At 41.5% G+C, this 24,625-nt stretch overlaps 1 protein-coding gene and 1 non-coding gene across 8 annotated transcripts in view; both read right to left on the reverse strand.

The window, feature by feature from the left end:
- LOC148779111 (uncharacterized) overlaps positions 1–24,625 on the reverse strand; it is a 50,303-nt gene that overhangs the window by 20,797 nt on the left and 4,881 nt on the right. For 4 of the 7 annotated variants that reach the window (XR_016047662.1, XM_088855979.1, XM_088855981.1 and 1 more), the window contains exons 2-3: positions 12,714–12,862; positions 4,143–4,312 (exon numbers count right to left, since the gene is read on the reverse strand). Coding sequence is in view for 6 of the 7 variants with exons in the window: in XM_088855979.1 (XP_088712105.1) it covers positions 4,143–4,312; positions 12,714–12,862 (319 nt within the window). In the remaining variant the exon portion in view is untranslated. The remainder of the gene's footprint in view (positions 1–4,142; positions 4,313–12,713; positions 12,863–24,625) is intronic. The other 3 variants (XM_088855980.1, XM_088855984.1, XM_088855983.1) reach the window with 1 other exon arrangement.
- On the reverse strand, positions 996–1,123 carry LOC148779112 (U11 spliceosomal RNA). The gene has a single exon (XR_016048722.1). It is a non-coding gene; the product is annotated as a U11 spliceosomal RNA (small nuclear RNA).

The following is a 24,625-nucleotide window of genomic DNA, read 5'->3' on the forward strand; positions in this document are numbered from 1 at the left end:
AGGCGCAAAATGGCCCCAAACATGCAAAAAAAAAATGTCGTTTTTATGAATGTTCCTAAGCACCCACCTAGCTTGCTAGGGCGAACGCCTAAGAACTTCCGCTCGGGAAGGCCTGCCCAAGCCTAGGCGAGACAGCCTCCTAGGCACTGAGCAAGCTGTTTTTTCAAACGATAACATAAGGAGGTACAATTCACAAAGGAGTGCCCCAAACCCACAAGGATGCGAGCATCCAATACAAGATCACAGGATCATGATTATGACAGGTACATGGAGTGATGTGAACAGAAGTGTAATGAACATAAAGGTGAATTGTCCTTTAAGGACACGAATTCTAAAGTTTATTGATGCATTTGATAATGTACAGGATGCACCATTCCTTTTTACTTTAATTGACAAGTTCAATGAGGTTGGGGAAGAGAATGGTATTCAAGTGGTAATTGATAATGCTACAGAAAATATGGTTATTCCTAATTTATTGGACTAAAAGCGGCCTTGTAACTTTTGAACTCCATGTTTAGCAAAGTGCATAGACCCATGCTTAAGGCTATTAGTGAACTGCCTAGGGTATCAAGTACACTTCCTAAGGCTACAGTCGTGACAATGTTCATATATAGTCACACCATTGCCTTCTGATGCACAAGATCGCTTAGAAGAGCGATATAGCAAGGGCTGAGGTAACCGGATTTGCCACTTCTTTTCTAAGTTTACAAAGAATATTGCAGAAGAGAAAGCTATTGAGTTTGATGTTAACTTTAGAAGAGTTATCTAGATGTAAGTGGCCTAGATGTGCTAAAGGGGAAAGGGCATGTGACAGTGTGTTTAAGAGTTTGTCAAGTGGGTAGTCTACTAGGTTAAAGTCTTTCTACCCTCAGTGAATTTTAAAAATAGGTTAATGGTGACGTGAAGCCCATTATGGGCTCTAAATATGATGCACTAGATGGAGGTAGCAAAGGCTTTGGTCAATGATGAGAGTACGTATTGCTCAATATGGGAGATAATAGATTACAAAATGGGATAGGCAGCTTCATCAGCCCAGAAATTGTGTCGGCCATATGTCTTGATAGCCATACAGCACCCAACTTCGAAGGGCAGGAGTGGCATATTTAGCCAACCGACCCTTTTTCTTAGGCAGCTTCATCAGTCATTACCTGAAATTGTACTATTTGAGGTTTTGAACGTGAAGTTCTTCTGCACAAACTTACGAGTTGAGAAAAAGGATGCAATTATGGAAGGCTTTGCCGTTAATGAATGTCTTGAGAGGCTAGATCTACACAATGATATCCAAGATAAGATATATGCTAACGAGTTACTTTTGTATAAGTGTACTTTGACATCATTTGTGAAGGAAATGGTGGTGAGACCAAGGACTAAATCAAATGTAGGTAATTTCCTTAGTATTTATTAATTTTGCATAGTTTCATATGAATTTAGATATTAAATTTGGAGTTCCTTTGATATGGTAAAAATTTAAGACTATCATAGATTTAGTGATTCATATTATTAGGGTATTATCTTAGTTTTATAAGTCTGAATTGTGGCTCATATATTTTACTACAGTTCCACACAAAAGCAAGAACCAGCTTGAGAAAAAGAGGCTCAATAATTTAGTATTTGTCAAGCATAATATGATGCTATAGATGAGCATTTTTAAGATCCCAAAGAGAGATCCCATTTCATCCAAAGACTTGGATTATGCCAAAAGAGTGGTTGGTTGAAGATCCTTCGTGAGGGTTGACCTGGGATATGGTCGAGGAAGTTTAGGACCAGCTTCCACCCATAGGAGGGCTAATGACCACCACTACTAGTACACAAAGGAGGAGGAAAGAGAGGTGACGAAGAGGAGGCCGATTCACAAGAAACTGAGGAGGACCATTATGTTGAAGAAGATGACGATTCTAATGATGATTTGGAATCGGATGGAGGAGACAGGAATGAAGCCAATGATTATGAAGAAATTGATGATAATGATTGAAATATAAATCCTACTAATTTTCTTTTCATCTTTTGTCCATTTTTATGACATCCTAGTCATCATTAAATTGTGGGTTTGAACTCGGTTTTCTTTTCATATGTGGCCGGTCTTCCAACATTGAAGCAAGTCGAAGCCGACATATCCCTTGGAGCACGACACTTGCCTCACCATCTCATGGAATTCTAGCCCTTTGCATCCTCAACCTTCATTTCCTCTTTCATTTTGGGATTCTAGCCTCAGAGCCAAACTGGCAAGGCGATTCTTGCACCAAGTTCTTTCCTTTACAGAACCATGGCCCCCAAGTCTAGTACAACCATATCCAAACTTAAACGATTCAGATGGATCCATCACTTCACAAAAACAAGAGATCATCAATGAAATTAACTTTTTTTGTTTTTCGAGGAATTGCCCGGCACCATTCAGCCAATTTCCTTCACACCTCCCACACCTAGTGACACCAAAATAATTAAATAGAAAATTGTAATTAGGGAGGTAAGTCAGCAATGAGGAGATTGCCTCTACCCTCATGAACCTCAGCACAAATAAATCTCCCCACTCAAATAGTTCCCAACCCAATTTTTCCACAAACCGTGGCATATAAGGAGTGATGAAATATGGCTAACCATCAATCCATCATAGCTCTCTCCATCTTAACTCCATCATGACATCTCTTAGATCAACATTTATCACCTTCATTCTAAAGAAAATAGGTGCAATTTCTGTGATTGCTTCTAAACCGATAGACCTTTGTAATCTGCATTAGAAGATTTTCAAAATCATTGCTAATTAGTAATATCAGCGCAAAAGCTAGATTGATCGTCAATCAATACAAGAAGCCTTTGCCAAAACAGAGGCATATTCAAGCAAGCTATTGTTGGCCATGAAATTGTTCACAGCCTGTGCAATGAACAACTAGAGAATGCGTTTTGTTTTAAGATAGATCTTCAAAAGGACTAAGTTAATTGAAAATCCTTCAATTAACTAAACTGATGTCTTTCTTTGGAGAAACCTTTAACAATTGCATACGAATGTGTTTCACCTCCCCTGGATTTTCTGTTATCATCAATGACTCATTTGGAGCTTCCAAAGGCAAGAATGGAACAGGACAAGACAACACGCTCTTTCCCTACTTATTTCTCATCGCTCTGGAGTGCTTTAGAAACCTCCTTACTAAAGAAACTAAGGGTCTGTTTGGGCACCAGGAGATGCCTCTCCAAGATGATTAGCGATCTCAGACGTTTGGCTCACAAAAATGCAGCAGAGATACATCTTGCTGAGAGAAGCGTCTCCTTATTTTGGGGCCAAAAATGAGAGCACACCTCCTCAAAAAAAGGTGGAATATGAATCCCCAAAAGAGCCGCTTGCCAAGCTCTCTCTCTCTCTCACCTCTATTAATATTTTGTGTTTTTAATTTAGGGCATTTCTCTTTTATTGTTGATTTTTCTAGTTTAGGATTTTTTTTGGGAGGGGGGGCGGGAGCCGGGGCCAGGGGTGGGGTTGGTTTAGCTGGTTTGCTGTTGGTTTAGGGTTTTATTTCTAATTTGATTTTGGGTTTTTATAACTGATTTTAGCCCCTTCTCTTTTGCTCAGTTTGCTGATTTCTAGCAGTAACTCTATATTACTTGGGATAACATGTTCCCTTACACTGGTTAGCCAAGTAGTTAGGGTGCTTTGATGGAAGAGGCAAGTAATTATTTTCATAGATCATGTGTGTAGGTCTATCCTCCTCCTGGTGGTTAGTCTAGAAGTGTTACATTGAATACCTACAGTTTCCCCCTTTTCCGGGCACCCAGAAAGCACATTGATCATGTGATCCAAGACTTTGGGTGGCTAAAACAACAGAAGGGTTGGTCTTTAGAGCATCCTCCTCAGTTGTGGATCTGAGGAACTTAGTAATGGAGACAAAATCCCAGCCAACAGGTTTGATCCCATTTTAGAGTCAGACTGTGTTGTACTCTGATGAGTCCATTTGGGCCAAAAAATATTTCCTTACATGATTAAGCACTAAGCTTATTTTCTCTTTGCAATTCATTTTTGCATTTATTTTTTTGTCAGTAAACATTATTCTTTCTTCATGTTTTTATCTGTTATCTATAAAAATTATTTTATTTATCAAAATAAAAATAAATAAAGGTCTCATTATTCTGAGATCTGGTTTCCTGTTCCAAACCTTATATCAAGAGCTTTCAGATTGGGACAGATGCCTGGGACCCTTTCCAAGCCAACATTGCTGACAGCAGACCCCGAAATATCCAATAGCTCCCATGAGGTGTCTGCTAGGGCAATGATGCTGTAATCATCTAGTAACTTCCTTCTCCTTGAGATGCTCAATATTGCCATCTGCAGTTCATGAGACATCAAACAAGATGAGGTTGTGATTTTTAAGCCACAAATAAATTTACAAGACCAGAAGCACATTCCAGATGTTTACTTGTTTACAAGAAACAAAAATATATCATTTTATAAACCAGAATCATAGCGAGTAGCAAGATAGAAAGAGACTCCAGCAAACAATAAAAACACAGTTACATGACTCATCAAACGAACAAAACGCAAGGATATGACTCCAAACACAAGCCCATACTCATCAAAGGAACAAAACACAGGTACAAGACAATCAAAAGTGCTTCTCGAAAATAAAGTAATCATATATGCCATAATTGCACTGCAGTGACCAACAAAACTCCCATAAAGTAACTATTCAAACAGTTAAAACACAGTTACAAGTCTCATTAAAGGAGCAAATACAAGGCAATAACTCCTACTGCAAGGTACTCATCGAAGGAATAAACCACAGTTGCAAGACAATCAGAAGTGTTTCTCGAAAATAAAGGAACCATATATACGCAATGATTGCACTGCAGGGACAAACAAAACCCCACAAATATACGCAATGATTGCACGGCAGGGACAAACAAAACCCCACAAAGCAAGAACCTCATGAAGCATACATAACCTAGATCTTCAACAGATACAGAAAATCATTGGGAAGAATATTCTATTTTTCCCTCTTTTCTTTCTTTTTCTTATTTCTGTTGGGTGGGTGTAAACTTGTATGTATGAGGAATAAACTTCAACTGTCCATTTCTATTTTTTTGGAGAGTAACGTCATCTCTCCATTTCTTTCACAGAATCTTGAGTACGTTGTCACGTTACTTGTTCCTCATATGTTGGTTTAAGGGCAATCTGACACACAAAAACATGGTGTTTCTGCTCAAACTAAATTCCCACTCATGTGCCAACCTTACTATAAAAGTTTGAGGGCCTCTACATGTAATATATTTATTAAAGAAAGCGCGACTTCTTTTTCACAAAAAGTCCAAATTAGTCATGACCTAAAGATAAATGCCTCGTAGTGATAGTCCACTACCCACAAGTGAGATGAAATTAGGGCTACTGCTCAACTGTCTGTATGCCATAGGCATCTTTAACTTCCTGGTGGAGCAGTGTGGCCAGCTTTAAGTTTTCATAAAATGACTGGCAAGTAATCAAGGCACATGTTGGCTTCTTTTCTGGCTTCTCAACAGAAACTTACACTCTTTCATCAGCATTAAAGGTATTACCTTGTTGATCTCCCTGAAAAAGTACTACATATTGGCTTTGCCATCATGCTTCATTTTGCTTTCATATTGCCCAGATCTACACAGAAAAAATAAGAGAATAATTGGCAACATACACCATACCTGGCTTTTGTATTTCTACCACATAAAAAAGTGACTAGGCCCAACGAGTCACAAATATGGTGCTTTCATTCACACTAGCAAATTTATACAGCTGGGTGCTTCCCAACCTGCAAATTGGCTCGTGAACAAAACCCCTATGAGGCTATAAAGCTCTAGTTGAAAAATATAAAATATTAAATCTACACTTATCAACAAGTATTTGATGGTGGAAGGGGAATGAAGGGAAGAAAGAAACAGAGGTGTGTGTGAGAGAGAGAGAGAGGAGAATGACATGACCCATTTTTTTGGAATCCACCATATGTTTATATTATTAAAGATTACACACAGTATCTTGGTGTGACTTTATAAATCACACATAACCCTATTGAATCAATTATTCCATTTATGTCCCTAACTTACAATTGTACATTGAATACATGACATATAGAATCAATTATTCTATTTAAGTCCCTACCTTACTGCTGTACTTTCGACACTTCCCCTCAATATGGAGCACAGACATCAATTATGCCCAGCTTGAGAACACTATTTTGCAGTCCGTCACAGACAACTATTTTGTTGAAGATATCTTCCAAATGATCTCTTGATTTTTCACATGAGTACAAATAATTCTGGCTGCAAGTTTTTCCCTTGTGAAAAAATAATATACCTCAATATGCTTTGTTCTATCATGAAAAACAAGGTTCTTAACAATGTGAATAACTGCTTCATTGTCAAAATAAAGGGTCACAGGTAACTGAACTTTAACTCCCGAATCAGCCAAGATAGTTTCCACCCGCATGACTTCACATGTTCCATGTGCTATAGCTCTATATTCAACTTCAACACTTGGTTTGGCCACATTTAGTTTTTTTACTCTTCCATGAAACCAAAATTCCTATCAACAAGGTACAATAGCCTGTAATTGGCCTTTTATCAATCTGTGAACCAGCCCAATCAGCCTCAGTGTAGATTGCAACACCCATATGACCATGAGTAATAAACAACAACCCTCTACTAGTAGATGACTTTAGATACTTTAGGATATAGTTGACATCTAAATAAGGTTTTTGAGGGGCATGCATGAATACTAACTACATAAACCGCATAAGATATATCTGGCTGCATAATTGTGAGACATGTAACGCCCAGTAACCTTTGCTATTGACAAGAATCCTTCAGTAACTCTCCCATCTGTTCATGAAGTCTATGATTGGTTCGCATAGGTGTATCCATTAATTTGGCACCCAACATTCCAGTTTGTTGTAACAGATTTAGCACATACTTCCTCCGGGAAATAGTAATTCCCTTCGTTGATCTTAACATTTCAATATCCAGAAAATATCTCAGTGGACCCGAATCTTTTATTTCAAACACTTAGGTAACATTTAAGTTTTTTGATGAGTGCCAAGCTATCCCGTCACTAAAATATTATTTACAATATGAGTGTTATAATCCCAACATTATTCTCCTCACAAATAGTGTATGATCAACTTGACTCCTTCTAAATACAATTTTTACTAAGGCTTAATTGTATTTGTCAAAACCAAGCTCTCAATGATAGTTTAAGTCCACATATTGCCTTTTTCAATCTGCACACCCTTCCTATCTCCAATTGAAGTTGAAAACCTAAAGGCATGGGCATACACTCTTCCTCATGAAGATCCCTACATAAAAAGGCATTTTTCACATCTAGCTGATGCAAGGACCAAGATTTTTTTGCAGCCAATAAGTGCATGATTCTAAACAGTATTTAACTTTGCCACAGGGGCAAAAAGCTCTTTGTAATCTATACCATGAGTAAAACCTTTTGCAACCAACCTAGCATTGTATCCGTCAATCATGTCATCCGCCTCGTTTTTCACTGTAAACACCCATTTGCATCCTAACACCTTTCCTTTATGAAGCTTACGGATCTCCCAAGTATTGCTCTTTTCAAGAACTTGCCGTACCTCCCACATTACAGCCTTCAATTGAGGTTGTGATAGAGCCTTTGTTACATGGGATGGAATGCTAACGGTAGGCAAAAGATGATAGAAAGCATGATAAGAAGGTGACATATCATTATATGTGATGATGCACAAAGTGCATCAATTGGACAGGGTGGCATGTATCTTCCATGGGAGCAGCAGATTCCTCCTAACTCTTGTGTATAATTTGAGGGATGTAAACCCTAGGAGGGCTACTACGAAGAACAATAAGGGCAAGAATTGCTTAGGATGATTTTCAAATTATTTTAATGGCTTTTATTTTCTGGACCAGTTGGGGATTTTCATTTTATTTGCAGGGTCATTTATTTTAAAAGTCACTTAAGTTTAGGACTTTTGGGTTATTTCATTTATTCTATGGACATTTAATGTCTGATCATTAAGTAATAATATTTAAGAGGTGTGTGGGGCTATGGACAGCCATTCACGTGACTTTTCAGAATGAAAAAGACAGAAAGCTTGGGCTTTTGGGAGCTCTAATTGTGCTTTAATAAGAAACCCTAGGCTCCTATTTTGATGCTTGTGCTTGGCCTGAAATTTGCTGATATTGGTGTTCTCTAAAAAGTTTCCCACATCAATTTCGTGTGGGAGCCCAAGTTTCTTCAACAACAAGACCAGAGAACTATAACCAAGTCTAGGGTGTTTTGTTGATTTTGGGCCATGTTTTGCTAATTTCATCCAAAAGTTTACTGATCTCAACCCAAGGTTTGCCAAATTTTGCCTATAACTTGTTGATTTCTGCTATATAATATTGATTATCTAGGCTTGTGATTTCGGTGAACCCATAGCCGCGAGAAGGCACTAAGGAAAGGGAGCTCTCCTAGATATTGCCCATGACCCCAGAGAAGAGGCGATTGAAGACCTCAAAAGGCAAGTCCAGCAGCTTACACAGAAGTGTGCGGACATCACTCATGGGCAAGATGGGATTTATTTGCCCACGAAGAAGCCAAATTTAATCTCTTTCACCATCCCGCTCCTGGCGTGAAGTCAAGTGATACAGACAGCAATGGAAGGCCTAGACAACAGGGAGGCACCAATCTACGGTTTTCGACATGAAGGTTGATATTCCTGATTTTGACAGTAATCCTCAACCCAAGGGGTTTATAGATTGGTTAAATACTGTAAGAAGGGTTCTTGATTACAAGGAAGTTCTCAAAAATAAAAAAGTACAAATTGTTACTATAAAATTGAAGAAGGGTGCCTTGGCATGGTAGGAAAAAACTTAGGTCTAGAAGGGAAAGAATGGCAAAGCCAAAAATTAATGCCAAGGAGATGATGAAAAAGAAATTAAAGGAAAAATACCTACATGAAAATCATCTACAATCCCTTTATCATAAGATGAATAACCTTCGTCAAGGAGAAAAGAGTATAGAAGAGTACAACAATGAATTTCATCAGTTGATGGCTCGATGTGACATTGTTGAAAAAGAGGAACAGTCCCTAGCTCATTAAGTAGGAGGGGCAAAGAACACCTATACAAGATGTGGTGGTCATATAATGTTACTGGACTTTAGATGAAGCTTACAACCATGCAGCTAAAGTGGGCTGCGGCCTAGGCAGTACAACTGCCAGCATAAGCGAATGTAGAGAAAAGAGTGGGAATTTGGTAGCTCGACAAACCTCACAGCCTGTTAGTTCATCCAAACATTAGGATATTGCAAGTGTTGGGGGCAGTTCTAGTAGCCTAAATAGCCCAAAAACCAACATTATTTAAGTGCTTTTAAGTATTGGAGAATCAGCCACGTCTCCTCTCAAGGCCCAAACAGAACATTTGTAAACCATGCTGAGGAATTTCTTGAAGAGGACACCAAGCAATTAATTGTGAGAGACCTAGTTTATGATGAGCCACTAGAGAAAGAAGAGCTCGAAGTGACATTTAGAGATCATGGGGAAGCTTTGGTGATCCAGGGTAGTATGATTCTACCCCAAGAAGTAGAGGAGGCAAATTGGTTGCGCACTACTATCTTTCACACATGATGCACCACCTATGGGAAGGTTTGTAATCATGATTGGCAGGGGGCATTGTGAAAAAAATATGTCTTAGGAGATGGTGAAAGTTGAAATTGAAGATGGAAAACCACCCAAAGCCGTACAAGATGGCTTGGTTGAGGATGTGGATGGATTGGAGGAGTCCAAGATGTTTTATGCAGTGGTCTAAGTAGAAGGGTTGCAGCCATTTATGAGAGATTTTTGTGATGTCATCCCCAATGAGCTTCCTTAGGGATTACAACCTATGAGGGACATCCAATATCACATAGACCTTGAACAAGGTCTAGCCTACTGAACAAGGCTGCATACAGAATGAGATTAAAGGAGCATGAAAAATTGTAGACAAGTCAAAAAGCTTCAATAGAAGGGGTTCATTCGAGAAAGCATGAGTCCATGCACCATCCCAGCCTCATTGACACCTCAAGAGGATGGGACTTGGCACATGCATGTGGACAGTAAGTCTATTAACAAGATAACACTCAAGTACCGCCTCAATTCCGCATCTCAAAAATATCTCGGATATGCTAGCTGGTGTTACTATGCTTTCGAATGAAGATTTGAGAAGTGGATACCATCAGAACCGTACTTGTCCAGGAGATGCATGGAAGACAGTGTTCAAAACATGAGAGAGCCTTTACAAGTGGTTGGTGATGCCACTTGGCCTCTCCAACGCTTCTAGTATTTTTATGACGGTGATTAAAGGTCTTCAAACCTCTAATCGGTAAATTTGCGGTGGTCTACTTTGATGATATTCTAGTATACAGCATAAGTGAGCAAGTGCATACGGAGCACTTGCGATTGGCATTTGACTTGTTACGGGAAAAGCAGATGTAGGCGAATCTTAAAAAGTGCGAGTTAATGACAAACAACTTAATATTTCTTGGTTATGTTGTCTCGGTTAAGGGCATTAAAGTTGAACAGAAAAAGGTAGCAGCCATCAAGGATTAGCCTACTACAGTGCTTGATGTTCGCAGTTTTCATGGATTGGCTACTTTATACAAGAGGTTCGTCAGGGGCTTCAGTTCAATCATAGAAATTATCACAGAATGCTTAAGAAGGGGGTGTTTGCATCAAATGATAAGGCCAAGAAGAGTTTTCAGTTGGTGCAATGTTAAGTTCAAAGGGGAGTCCTATTGCCTTCTTCAATGACACCCAGCACCGATATTCCACATATGATGTGGAGTTTTATGCTATTATTCAAGCCTCAAGACATTGGTACCAATATGTGATCCAAAGGGAGCTTCGTTTGTTCTTAGATCATGAAGCGCTGAAATATATTAGTGGGCAACATAAACTAAATCAATAACATGCTCCGTGGGTAGCCTATATGCAGGAGTTTACTTTCGTCATCCAGCATAAGGCAGGGAATCAAAACAGAGTGGCAGACACCTTGAGTAGAAAATCGGCCTAGTCGGCTACCATGCCGGATGCTATTACTGTGTTAACTTCAAGGAGATATTCGTTTGGTGCCATGATAGAGTTAGTGGGGATTTTCTTATTCTAAGACAAATCTCTCTTTAAAGGATTATAGTTGCAAGTTCCCCTAGAGAGACCCTTGCAATAGAACTTCATGAAGGAGGTATTGGCGGACATTTTAGTTAAGATGAAGCCATAGCATTGGAGTCAAGTATTAGTTGCCAAAATTGAAGAGGGATATTATGCAGTTTGTCAAGAAAATGTCGTACGTATCAGCTCATTTAGGAGCAACAATAAAATATATCACTCTCACACAAAGGGCAGCAGGCTAGGGCTTTATTCTCCACTTCCGATTCCCAATGCATCTTAGGAAAATGTTGGCATGGATTTCATGCTAGGACTTCCACGGTTCTCAACAAGGTATGGATTCTATATTTGTGACTCATTTTATGGCTTGCAAGAAGACCTTGGATGCCACGCATGTTGCAAATTTATACTTCAGAAAGATAGTGAGTTTGCATAATGTTCTGAAAATGATAACTTCATATGAGGATACTAAGTTTCCCAGCCATTTTGGGGGAATTTTGTAGAAGAAATTGGATACTCGATTGTCGTTCAGTAGTGCCTATCATGCACAGACAAATGGGCAGACTGAACTGGCAAATCTTGGAAATCTTCTCCGAAGTATTGTGAGGAAAAAGAAGAAACAGTGGGATCTAGCATTGCCTCAAGCCAAGTTTGCCTATAACAGTGCTCATAGCAAGTCAACTGGTAAGATTTCGCTCGAGGTGGTATATAGGAAGAACTGAATCCATTAGCTTGACTTTGTTCCTATCTAGACTAATGGAAGGGACATGCTACTGCTTCTTCTTTTTTATAATGAAGGGTCATGCTACTGTTGACGAGTTGGTTGAGCAGATGAAAGGTATCCCACAGGCAAATACAACAAGTTGAATTACCACACGATAGGGTTGTTTACGGTTTGAAGATGGGCAGCAACGCATACAAGGTCGTTTTGCCTTCAATATGGAGACTTCGGATATCTTCAACATTACTGATTTGTCTGAGTAACTTGGGCTAGGGATAGATGAAGATGAAGGTTCCAAGTCGAGGGTGAGTTCTCCTCAACCCAAAGGAGAATGATGATGCACAAAGCACATCAAGTGGACAGGTCAAGTATCTTCTATGGGAGCAGCAATTCCTCTCAACTCTTGTGCAGTGTTTTAAAATGCAGGATGCAGACCCCATGCTGTCAACAGCCAATGGGGTGACAGGACTTGATCTGGTCAATCAAAAAAAACAAATGCAATTTTTTCCAGCTTAAACTCTTTCCATCACACATATAATAGACCCTGAACAACAAAAATATGATCTATTATTTTACACAATGAAAGATTTATAGAGACAAGAAGGATTTTTAAATTATTAAATATAGATTCTAGGGAAATACATAGAATTATCATCATTTGTATCATTTCTCTCCTATTTTCATGCACCAAAGAAAAGTAAAAAGAATGCACAGGCATAAATTATTTACAAAAGAAAATGATTGGACATATCACTTATCAAGGAATGATGACCTCACACAATAGAATCCTCTTAAAATGGGAAGAATGAAAGCTAAGGACGTGCAACTTGAAAATCTAAGCTTGGATATTCAAATGGCTTCGATAGTCAAGTACTCACCTTGATGTCTGGTGGAAAGATCGAAGAAACCTCACATAGATCAACAATGATATCCTCCAAATGTTTGCCAAGAACTCCAAGACATAAGGCAACTAGACTTCTAGGTCTCCTGCTTCCAGTATGTAACCCTGCAATGAATAATGTAGAGACTACATATTAAGATGTTATTAATAACTTATCCAGTTTTAGCCTCAGTCCATACTGATCCCTCAAAAGAAAAATGAAAAACACTTATAGAAGTAAAAGAAACTTATTCTATAGTAACTACAAGAAACACAAAGTTTTAGAGAATAATGGGCATTCATTCAAAAGAGAAATAAATGCAAATTGCAGGAATAATAAACATCCTAGAAAGGGCAAGGAAAGTGCAAAGCAAGAGAAGTTTTATGTCTGTGTTGTACTCAAGACTTTGAAATTTCTGACCTAAGCATAACGAAAAAAAAATAACATGAGAAATCTGATGCATCAAACACTGAGAAGCATAGATTGTGTTAGAGAAGCACTGGAATACCGAGACATATCATCGTGACAAAACTTCATTTTGTCAATATTCTGACTATAGAAACCTAGCCATACATGCACCAATCAAAACGAATATCTAGTATGACATGGCTAACGCATCTCAAATTCCAAATTAGCCACTCTCAAGAGCTGAATAGACTCAGGAATTTTAGGATTACATCTATCATATGCTAAATAATTTACATGACCTAAAACTGCTGCTATATGGAAGCACCCCCATCAGCATCAATGAGACCAAACTATGAAAATGACAAAATGATTCAATTGGATTTTTTTATCTATAACAAAATTCCAAAATGGAAAACAAATGCAAGCGTTGTTCATAAAGGTAAAAGGGTCACCGCCCATCTTGAACCACTAGGAATTTCTTTTTGTCTCCACGATTGGCTAGTGACATTAAGACAATCCTTTTCAATAATGGAAGCCTAACTGAAATGTTTAAACATTAAACCTCTGAGCAGCACTTTGCTTCTGCAAACCCAATCACAAATGCACAAAGGCCTTGGGAAAAACTTACAGATTTTCCCCCTCTCCATCCTGAATAAGACCACCAAATAGAAGACAGAATGCACTACCAGTAAAGAGCAAATTATGCCTAGGAAAGTGAAATGCCATGCTAGCAACACCCAGGCCAGAAAGGAATTTTCTCCTTTTCTTTGCTTTTTTTACTTTGTTTTTTTTTATGTGTGTTTGTGTTTAGGGGAGAGGGGTTTGTTTTTCTTGTGGCAATAGCCGACTTTGGAAAAGGCCCTCTAAAGGCACAGCGGTGACCTATTGCCACTCGGAAATACCAAGAAAGGACCATACCTGTAAGGCAAACTGGAAACGTAGTAGAGGTGGTTGACCGTTTCTCCATGTATGCACATGATATAGTAGTTTGAAAGCAGGATGCCTCTATTTTTATTGCGTCAGACGGTCAAAGGATTGTTGGATTCAGCAAGCCAATTTAATGCGTGCAACTTTGACAAGGCAGGGATGGACCAGACTCTTCGGACAATTAATGGTTCACGAGCCAGTGCTGTGAAGTGAGGACTCTTTAGGAGGAGGATACAGAGAAGGCACCTGCTGAGGTGGGGCACCAAATAATCTCAGCCGCCTCTAAAGGGGATGAAGTGGCTTCTTAGAGCCTCCAAATTCACCTCTTCATCATCCCAATTATGACAAAAGAGAGGAGCTCAAACTTGTTATGCCCCCTCCCATGCCCGCAGAGCGCCCCCCAGCACCCTACAAAAACTGTTCCACACCATGTGCAACACGGGTTACATAGAAAGTGGACCTCCAAGTCCGTTGGTTAAGCTACGAGCTCTCAAAAATCTGGTTTCTTCACCTGACTTGGCAATGAAATGAACATGGTATGAGTAGAGGAATGGCGAAGAAAATTGATACCCTTCCATGAGCCTGATGTCTGAGACGTAGATGGTCTTCTAGGAAACCTTCATGAAGGTTCCGTTGCATAACTATGGTTGGATGATGGATAAGCCAAATGTGGTCAAGGTGCACTGTGAACCACCACCATTTCCCTAGCTTGATACACTCTTTACCTCCTGATCCCCTGACCAAATGGCTCCTTGAGTTAGCAAGCCTTTACCAGTTCAGCAAATGGAATTCATGTAGGTCTCTATGCGTGCTCCAGAGGAACTAACACATCAGTCATTCATGTTTTTTTAGTCATTCATGTTTTTCTTATTATGCTCATAGGCTTATGAATCAAGGACATGTAGAAAATGGGAATGCTTTAAAGGGTGGCTTTAATGTGCGTAAGACAACCTTCCAGGAATAAGAATAAGCTTTTCCATGATGCCGACCTTCTTTGGAACCTTCCTATAACCAATGCCATTCAGCTTTATTGGGTTTACCTACACATTAGTGAAGACCAATACATTTGTTCCAAAAAATTGTCCTATATCCTTTATTTCATTCGTTTCGCCCACTCTCCAAGCCTCCACTTTGAAACTTATTCCTATCAAATGAATCTTGCACACATTTGTTCGAGCCTATTGTTACACCATATAGCACCTGGTAGGCCACACATGGCAAACCTGTAGCAAAATGCGAGTTTGAAACCAGAGGACAGGTATCCAGGCCACATTGTACCCAAAATCCTTGAGAAGTATGGTAGATGATGTTTCCCAGTCTAAGGCAACCCACAGATTGCAAACAAACTAATGGTAGTCCAGTCTGATAGCAATATGATCGTATGCATCGGAAAAAGCCGGACATACCAAAGATGGTAGAGGGGGCCCCAAACAGAAACGTATTGGGCCTAAATTCAAGGGATCATTTTGGATGATGGAAGGCCCAACAAATAAAAGCCATGAGTTATGAAGTCAGTTATGACCCAGATCTATTATCAGATCGTCAGTAATAGAGCATGACAAAAGCATGACTCAAATCTAATCCAAGATACCCCTAAGATATCCCCTAAAAATCAGCTCAAAAGGATGCTCGATGATGAGAAATAGGGAGAACTATTCTCAGACTATAGTACATCGCCTATGAAGCACACAAAAGATAGCAAAGTTACAAAAGAACAACCAGAAATTGGAACCTGACGGGCCCGAGACTTTTGAAAATAGTAGCACGAGGCTAAAAACCCATAACTTTAAAATTTAACATTAATCTGACGCCATTTGACCACATTTACTAAAGGTAATGTGTCATAGCAAACTATTGAAAAGTTAATTTCATGCAACTATTGTTTTTAGATAGGAAATACAGCAAAATGGCCCATTTCAATGGTTTTCTAACTGTTGTAAACAGTCCAAACAATGCAAATAGCTTCCAACCATTGTCCCCACCAGGATTTTATATAGATGCCTTGAACCATGGATGGATTATTTAAAGTATGGGCCTTACATGGCTGAATTATCACCTTTTTGTCCCGTTATGATGCAAAAAGGGCAATTTTCTTGACATAAAAATGCCCAAAATATCTATATTTGTCCTTGGAAAACTTGGTTTAACCCATACCCATACAGGCACTTACTATCAAACAAATTATTGGACACCACCAAATTGTAGAGGGTCACGTAACAATTGTTTTGCAACAAATTTGAATAAAAGACTTCAAGCTTTGAAGGGATTTTGAGTCTTTTATGGATGAACATCAAAATATCAGCAACGTGCCACTTTCCATACATGTCTTCTTCTTTATTCTGCTGCCCTAGAATTGTAGAGCTCGATCCTGCAATGATTTGCAGCAAGAGTCACCCCAAAACTCCTCAAACCCGATGAGTTATTGGTCATTGAAGGTGTCCAAGCCAAAAGCTAGACATAGATAGGCCCCAAAATCACCTCCCATCTCTGGGTTGATCGTGGCTTGATATTTATGAAAAGAACAGTTGTGGAATCCCGATTCATTTCATCGAAAATCTCCTCCCAAATGGTGAGAAATCACCGAAAAACCGATCATAGATCATGAAACTTGAAGATTGCATGATGCTAAAAAATCTCATATTCTTTCTAAAAATAAACCACATTTCAGCAAGAAAATGCCCACAAAATATACTGCATTGGAAAGCGCTCGACGTGTAGAACATATTTGAAGCCTCGACACTATCTCCATGGGGTTTGAGAAAGAAACCTCCACAGAGACAGAACCTTAACCCAAACCCATTAACCACAATTCCCAACAAACCCTAACCTTAGATAGAAAACATCAAAATACCAAAACCACCCTTAGGCCATTAAATAGAGGAAACCAACCCACTTCCCTAAAGCCGTTGGAGAGATAGGGACTAGGGTACAACTCCCACTGAGAACATATAACTCGAAGGCCATTAGACATTTGGCCCAATATTGCTCTCCTTTTAAGAGACATTTTTGTACTTCTTCACCTCTCTTGAACACATTGGTTATGATTGAGAAGGAAAAATGACACTTGGTCACCTTGACTCAAGCCCCTAACAGATGGGATACATTCATGGGGACATCCATTTATGAGGAATGAGAAATGAACACTTGATATGGAACTAGTCATCCATGTTCCCCAGTCATAATCAAACAACATATTTGTCATAACTAGGTCCCACATATCCCAGTTAACATGGTCGTCTGCCTTTTCAAGGCCCAATTAATAGATCAATGTAGGTGGCTTCCGGACTTATGCCTTTTATCAGTTCACTTGTTAGCAATGATGGCTGCATCCAAGATTTGCATACCTTGTCCAAAAGTACCTTGGGGTGGAGAAACAACCTCGTTAAGAAGGCGAAGCCCGGATGCAACAACCTTGGCTAAGACTTTTGTAAGAATCATTCAATAAGCTTATAGTCTGAAGTTTAAATTTCTCAAGCAACTTCAAGCTTGGCGTTTAGGGCCGTTGTAAATGATAACTCTTTGGTGTAATTTGGCAAACATCTCCATCACATCAGGATGAAGAGGGGTAAAGATCCCCATCACATCAGGCCCCAAAGACTCCCAAAAGTGGCAATTGGGAATACCTTAAGCCAGGGCTTTGTCTTGGCCAAGCTTTGTGATAGCTTTAAGTACTTCAAACTCCAAAAATGGCCACTCTAGCCATGCTTCATCACTGCTAGTGATTCTTCGGAAACTGGAGATTGGCTCCACCTCTTCTACCGAGAAAATCTTTCAGAAATAACTACTAAAGGTCATCATAAATTCTGCCCGTCTTTGATTGAGAGGAGTTGTCTCTGCTTCTACAATTTGCATCTCAATCTTCGTTGCCAATAAAGTATTTCTTGCTTAGTATTTTGTATATTGGCTTGGCAATGGTTCTCTTGGTCCTCTCTAACGACTCTTGAACTTTGGTTTCATGATGAAACCAACAGATCTATATCCTCAATGTTAAGCATCAAAGCTTCATTCTTTATATCGACTTCACCAAAGTATTCATGGTCTTTCTTTCAGCCACTGTAGTTTTCTAGAAAGCCAAAAATCAGCACATCTTCAACCGCAAAAGACAACCACCATTGGGGGATCAATTGATGAAAACATTTGTCCTCCAGCCACATCGTTTCTAAACCGAAAAGATCAAGGTCCATTGAAGACCGGTTCAGAGTCTAGGATGACTGCGGCATTGTCTGATAAAGTTTTGCGCAAGGTTCTAGTGTGAACGCTTTGGAAAGCGGCCTCCCAATCCAGGCTGAACATAAGTGGATCGAGCTTCATTAAGGTGTGGTTGACGAGGTAATTTGACCAAGTGGAAGAGGCACTATTGAGTTAGAGGTGTATGAGGTTATGCTTAGACACATGGGAAGAGAAGCCTATCAGCTAGATGTAAGCCACCATTATTATATTCAAAATAACAACTTATGACATTGACGTCACCACCTACACACCACAAATTTTTTTTTTTTGATAATGTTAACATTTTGTATTGCTGAGAAAGGGAATTACAGTATATTCTCTCTCCAGGAGAATCCTCTAGACGACCCGATAAAACGAAGATCGAAAACCCATGTACAGTAATAGGATTTCCCCCATAAGTGCGGTTTACAAAAAGAGGCTAGGATAGGGCTTTATAAAATTGCTCCCCCCCCCCCCCCCCCCCCCACCCCACCTTCGGATGTACAATGACAAGGAAAAATAAAAGGGCCCAAAAAATTAAAAAGGGGCTTTACTGGTCCAAAGCAAGAAAGAAGGTGGACCCAGTTTAAACTGCCTCACCCTGTCTTCTAGCACCCTCCTTCGCCAACCAATCCGCGAAGTCGTTGGACATCCGCTAGGTATGCTGCCATGAGAAGTACATAGCCCTGCAAATTTATTGAACCTCGTTAAAAACTTGGATCAAGTACCATGGAGGATCACATGTCCTACTAGCCCATGAGATGACATTCTTGGCATCACCTTCCACTATCAAGCTAGAGCCCTAGGAGGAGTTGAATTTTTTTAGAGCAAGGAGGAGGGCTAAGGCTTCCGCATCGTGAGAGTCCTTGATGCCGAGGTAATCGGAGAAGGTGATGAGAATATTGCCTTCAAAGTCTCTTAAAACCCCTCCTGACCCTGCTGGGCCAGGGTTCCTCAAGGAGCACCCATCCTTCGGTGGTAACCAGAGACTTGGTCTAGCTGCCCCTGCTGGTTGGTGATGAAGGATATTTCCCCATTGGGAAAGGAAGAAGGATCTTGGAATTCCAGCTAAGAACTTCATGTTGGATGCCCAAAAGGTCACCAGGGAGGTTACCTTTTGAAAAATGGCCGGAATTGAAAGCTTAGTCCCTCGAAAAAATCTGGAGTTTCTTTCCATCCATACTAGCCAAATGGTAGCAGCTAAGGTCGCTTTCCACAGGATTCTACCTGCCTTTGGCCAGCTTGATTCAAAATTGATGGTAAGGAGGCCTTTTACCGAGGGTGGGGTAACCCATTGTAAGCCAAAAAGTTGTACCCTGCCCCATAAGTCTGAAGAGAAGGCACAAAGCAGGAACAAATGGGAGTTTGTTTCCTCCTCACATTCACACAAAACACATTTATTCAGAATGGGCACCCCTCTTCTTTGTACTTGATCAACTGAGAGAGCTTTTTGTGAGAAGGCGAGCCAGTTGAAGGCCTGTACTTTGGGTGGTGCAATAGTGGACCAAATTCTAGAGAAGTGTTCGGATGGGGAGGGGAAGGAGGAAAAGTTTTTGTAGAGTGAAGCCACAGAGAATTTGCCCGAGGGAGTTAAGGTCCAAATGATATCATCTCTTCCTTGAGAAATGAAGAAGAGAGAGTGCAGGGAGTTCAATAGTCGCTGGAAATCTGCCGTCTCGACTTCGTTTAGGCTCCTTCTAAAGGAAGGATTCCAAACTCTGCAGCCTCCCAGGTTTTGGACTTTACATTCCCAATCTGAAATGAGATCCCTAATCTCACCAAGTGACAAAGCCACCCCCAGCATACAAGATTTTCCACATTAATCTTGAACCCAATAGCTAATTGGAAACAGCTGAAAAAAGTTTTTAGATTTTTTGCCTCAGCAGCAGTAGCTTCCAGGAAGACTAAAGTGTCGTCCGCGTACTGTAGGTGAGTGATAGTGGGCCCTTGTCTACTAGTTTTGAAACCTATAATAAGGCCTGCTTGGTAGACTCGAGCAATGGAATGGCTAAAGACTTCAGCAGCTATGTCAAAAAGGAAGGGGGAAAGGAGGTCTCCTTGTCTGAGATCCCTAGAAGAGGGGAAGTAGCCTAGAGGGGTTCCATTGATGAAGACGGAGAAGTGAGGGTTCGAATAGCAACCCCTCATCCATTTCCTCCATCTCTCCCTAAAACCCATTCTGGCCATAGTCGCATCAAAGACTGACCAATCCACATGATCATATGCCTTCTCCTAGTCAATTTTGAAGATGAGACCTAGTTGTTTGGAAATGTGTCTCGAATGGACACATTCGTGGGCCACAAGGGCCCCATCCAGAATTTGTCTACCTTTGATAAAGGCAGATTGTGAGTTAGAGATGATGGAAGGCAAAACATGTTGCCGTCTAAACGCTAAAACCATTGCCAGGATCTTGTAGGAAGAGTTGAGGGGACTGATACGCCGAAAGTCTTTAATTTCCTAAACTCCTTCTTTTTTGGGCACCAAGGCTAGGAAAGTGGCATTCATGGCTGTATTTAAAATGCCCCTATGGAAGAAATCCTCAAAAAATTTGACGAAGTCATGGCTGACTACGTCCCAATACTCCTTGAAGGGGGCAATCGAGAAGCCATCAGGCCCAAGGGCCTTGTCACTTGCTAGAGCTTTGACCGCTTTAAGAATCTCAGGTTCAGAAAAAGGTCGCTCTAGCCAAGCTGCTTGGCCTTCATTGACTGAAAGGAAGTCTAAGGTCGAGAATCTGAGTTTGGGTTCAGGGGGAGCTGAGTATAAGTTCTGAAATAACTGTAGGATGGCTTGTTGAATATCACCAGCTTGGGAAAGGTAAGTATGGTTGACTTTTATTGTCATGATAGCGTTGTATCTGCGATGACAGTTGGCTATCTGATGAAAAAAGTCAGTGTTATGATCCCTTGCTTTCAACCACGAAACTTTGGATCTCTGGAACCAAAAGATTTCTTCTTTTTTTAGGGTGGCGAGATACTCCATCTTAGTCTTAGACCTAAGATCCTGTTCTGAGACGTCTAAGGGTCTGATCTCTTCAATATCATCAAGGTTGTTGATGGTTTCCAGTAAAGAGGACTATATTTGCGCGAAGTTCTCAGGAATGGTTTTGCTCCAAGATTTGAGAGCTCCTTTGAGAAGCTGAATTTTCCTTTGGAGGATAAATCCCGCTCTCCCCTAGACCTGAGAATCGAAGGAAATCCACCAAGATTTAACAAGGGCTGGGAGGTCCTTCTCTAGGAGCCAATGCAGTTCGAATCTGAAAGGTCGGGTGCCCCTATTTACGGGATTCGTGTCGAGAAGGATGGGACAGTGGTTCGAAGCAGGTTTAGGTAGGGCCAAAGATAGCGATCTAGGGAAATGTTCCTCCCAATTTGCTGAAATCAAGAACCTATTAAGTTGTGGTTGGACCATGTGTATTTGCAGCCTTGAAGAGGGATATCTATCAACTGATTAAGGTTAATAAAATCTAAGAAATCCCTCATTTCTTGGGTGATTGAAGACGAGGAGTTCCTCTCGTGGGACCAGCGGACCACATTAAAATCTCCCCCAACACACCAAATGGGATGTGGAAGGGAGGCAATGTGATCCAACTCAGCCCACAATCTTTGTCTGATGGTGTTTGAGTTTAAGCCATAGACAGGAGAAAATTTCCAGGGGATTCCATCTGAATTATTAGAAAGGAGGAGAGTCATAGAAAATTCCCAACGAAATGTTAGATGAGAGAAAGGTCTGATGGATGCCAAATCACCCATATTCCTCCTGAGGCTCCAATAGACGGCAGAGAGACCCATTGGCAAGGTCTCCTGCCCCAGACCAGACGAACAAGCTTTAGGTCAGGGTCTAGAAGGGCAAGAATAGTTGGGGAGAGTTTCAGGGTTAAGGCTTTGACGGCGTCTTTCTTAGAGTCCTGACCAAGGCCTCTGATATTCCAAATTAGTCGTTTCATTTGTGATAGGTGATAGCAAGGGAGGATGACAGTTTGGGGGACCTCCTCGGGCGACCAAGAATGGATGGGGAAGGGCTGAAATCAGTTACTTTCCTTGGGAAGGAAAAGGAAGAAAAGAAGTTGCTTAACTCACTTTGTCCTTTGATTCTCACCTACATTCTGCTTTCTGCGTCAGCCGTGATGAACCTGTGCTGGTCCTTCAGGTCCATTGTACTCAAAACCCATTATCATGTACATTGTTCTCATCCTATCTTCCTCTCGGTTAGACCTGTCTTCTAAATTTTCTTCTACATCCTCGGCACCCTGGGACCAAGGTTCAACAAAATTTTTAGAGGAAGAGTTGAAGGGCTGGGCCGACGGGTAAAGGTCAGAGGGTAGGGTTGGAAGAGGAGGGGAGCTAGAGCTAGTATGAGCGGGAGGAGAGAAGGTCAGCACAGGGTCAATGTCGTGAGCGAAAGGATGGAGAGGTTGACCAGAGGAACTATTCGGAATGGGGTATAGTGGAGAGTTATCAACCGGAGTGTTTTCCAGGTCCTGAACATTAGGAGTAGTAAGGTTAGCCGAGATAGGGGAAGGCATTATCAGTAGGAAGGAGAAGGCAGGAATATAAGTCAGGAATTGGTAAGTCTGGATGGAGGTGTAGGAGGACAGAGGGTAAGGGGAGTTTGGGGGCCACACATAGTGGATGATCTGGGTTCTTTGGATATGAACAAGGTGAGGGGTAAAGGAAACGTGGGGGGCCAGGATGTCTGCGACTGAAGCAGGATCAAGAGGGGAAGGGTCCAGCGATTGGGCGGTGACGATGCCAACTGGGAAGAGATCGTTGTCCATCTTCTGTGCGGGGGAAGGTCTGGAGCGCACGGGAGAGAGGGAGTCAAGGTTTAGCATATAGAAAGAAAGAGAGAGGAAGGTAGAGTGAAGATGAGGACCAACCCACCAAGTAGCAGATTGAGGCGAAACAAGGCTAGATTCGACGTGCTGCACCACCCCAGAATCAATGGATGAGATGGAGGTATGAAGGGAGACAGACCCAGATTCAGGGTGAGGTGGTTGAGAGGAGGGACATATAAGGGAAGAGATTGGTGGAGTAACAGAGCCTCTTGATGAACGCTCCGTAGGAGGTACGTCAATACTATTCGACGGGGCCTTCTCGAACAAAGGCTGGATGATGGCCAGCTGGCTGGGATCAAGCGACAGAGGACCATTGCAATAACATCGGGTAGCGGGCCCTTCTTTGGGGAATGAGAGAGGGGTACAACAAGGGATGGCGGGTCGGGCTGAGGCTCGCCACCAAGGGGGAAAGGACATGGGGTAGGTGAGGGGTCAGAGTTGTCGGAAGGTGACACCTGGGGGAGAGAGGGTGAGGAGGCAGCCTGAAGCAGGGACAGGGGATGGCCTCGGGTTGCTCCCTCTGCTGCGAAGAGTTATCTGATGCCACACGAGAGGAGGCAGTCAGCTGAGGCGGCCGCGTGGGTTCCAAGGCATGCAACATATGTGAGGGGGTAGGTGCGGGAGTGGGGCACGTGGTAGCCTCAAGAGAGGAGAGAGAGGCAAAGTGAGAAGGGGAGATGAGGGGAATGGGGTAGGATGGGTCGGGTAGAAGGGACAACCCAGAGACTTGCGAAGCAAAAGAGGGGGAAGGGGGGACGATGGGCCGGGTCGATCGCCTAACCCCGAACAGTTTTGAGGCATGTTGTCCACGATTACCTCTTTCCCCAAGCATCGATTCAAGTCGGCGACAACACTCGTGTCTTCCAAAGGACTCGGAGACACCATCTAGTCCATCACCGATTCCTGAGAGGTAAGCGAGTCAAACTGAGTTTGGCCTTCCTGTGAATCCCTTACCAGGATCGAAGAGGATTTCCTAGCCGTTTTCTGAGTAGGATTCGACCGGCGAGGGCGCCAAGTTTGTTGATGCAGCATTTCTAGGGGTCTCCGACGAGGTCTCAAACGTTTGTGTTTCTTCTTTGTCACCACCACCCACTGCTGAGAAGAGGTAGCCAGAAGAGAATCCCCGATAGGTTGGTGACGGAAATCGGGGGAGGGAGGCGAAGCAGAGGACCATGAGATCGAAATAGGGTAGAAGAGTTCGTTGACATCCAGCCAACGCGTGCTCGGAATCTTTGTGGTGTTCAGGACCTTGATCAAGAGGCGAATGGAGCCCAAAGGCAAGGACTCCAGCAAGATCCAATGGATGGAAACTAGGTTACCATAGGATGCCGCCAGTCTCTTAAAGGTTTCTAGAAACCAAGCATGCAACGGGATATGATGAAGGGTAAGCCATACCCTTTGCTTCTTGTAGGAACTTTCTTTAGAAGACCAACGGCGCAAGGAGCAGGGAACACCTTTGAAGGAAGGGTTAGGTTCTTTGAGTAAGGGGTGGTTAGCCTGTTCCTAAGAGGGGAAGGAGAGTAGTCTC

The sequence above is a fragment of the Amborella trichopoda genome, chromosome 13, assembly GCF_054954075.1.
Source record: "Amborella trichopoda isolate Santa Cruz 75 chromosome 13, AtrichopodaSantaCruz75HAP2 v2.0, whole genome shotgun sequence".
Lineage (NCBI taxonomy): Eukaryota > Viridiplantae > Streptophyta > Magnoliopsida > Amborellales > Amborellaceae > Amborella > Amborella trichopoda.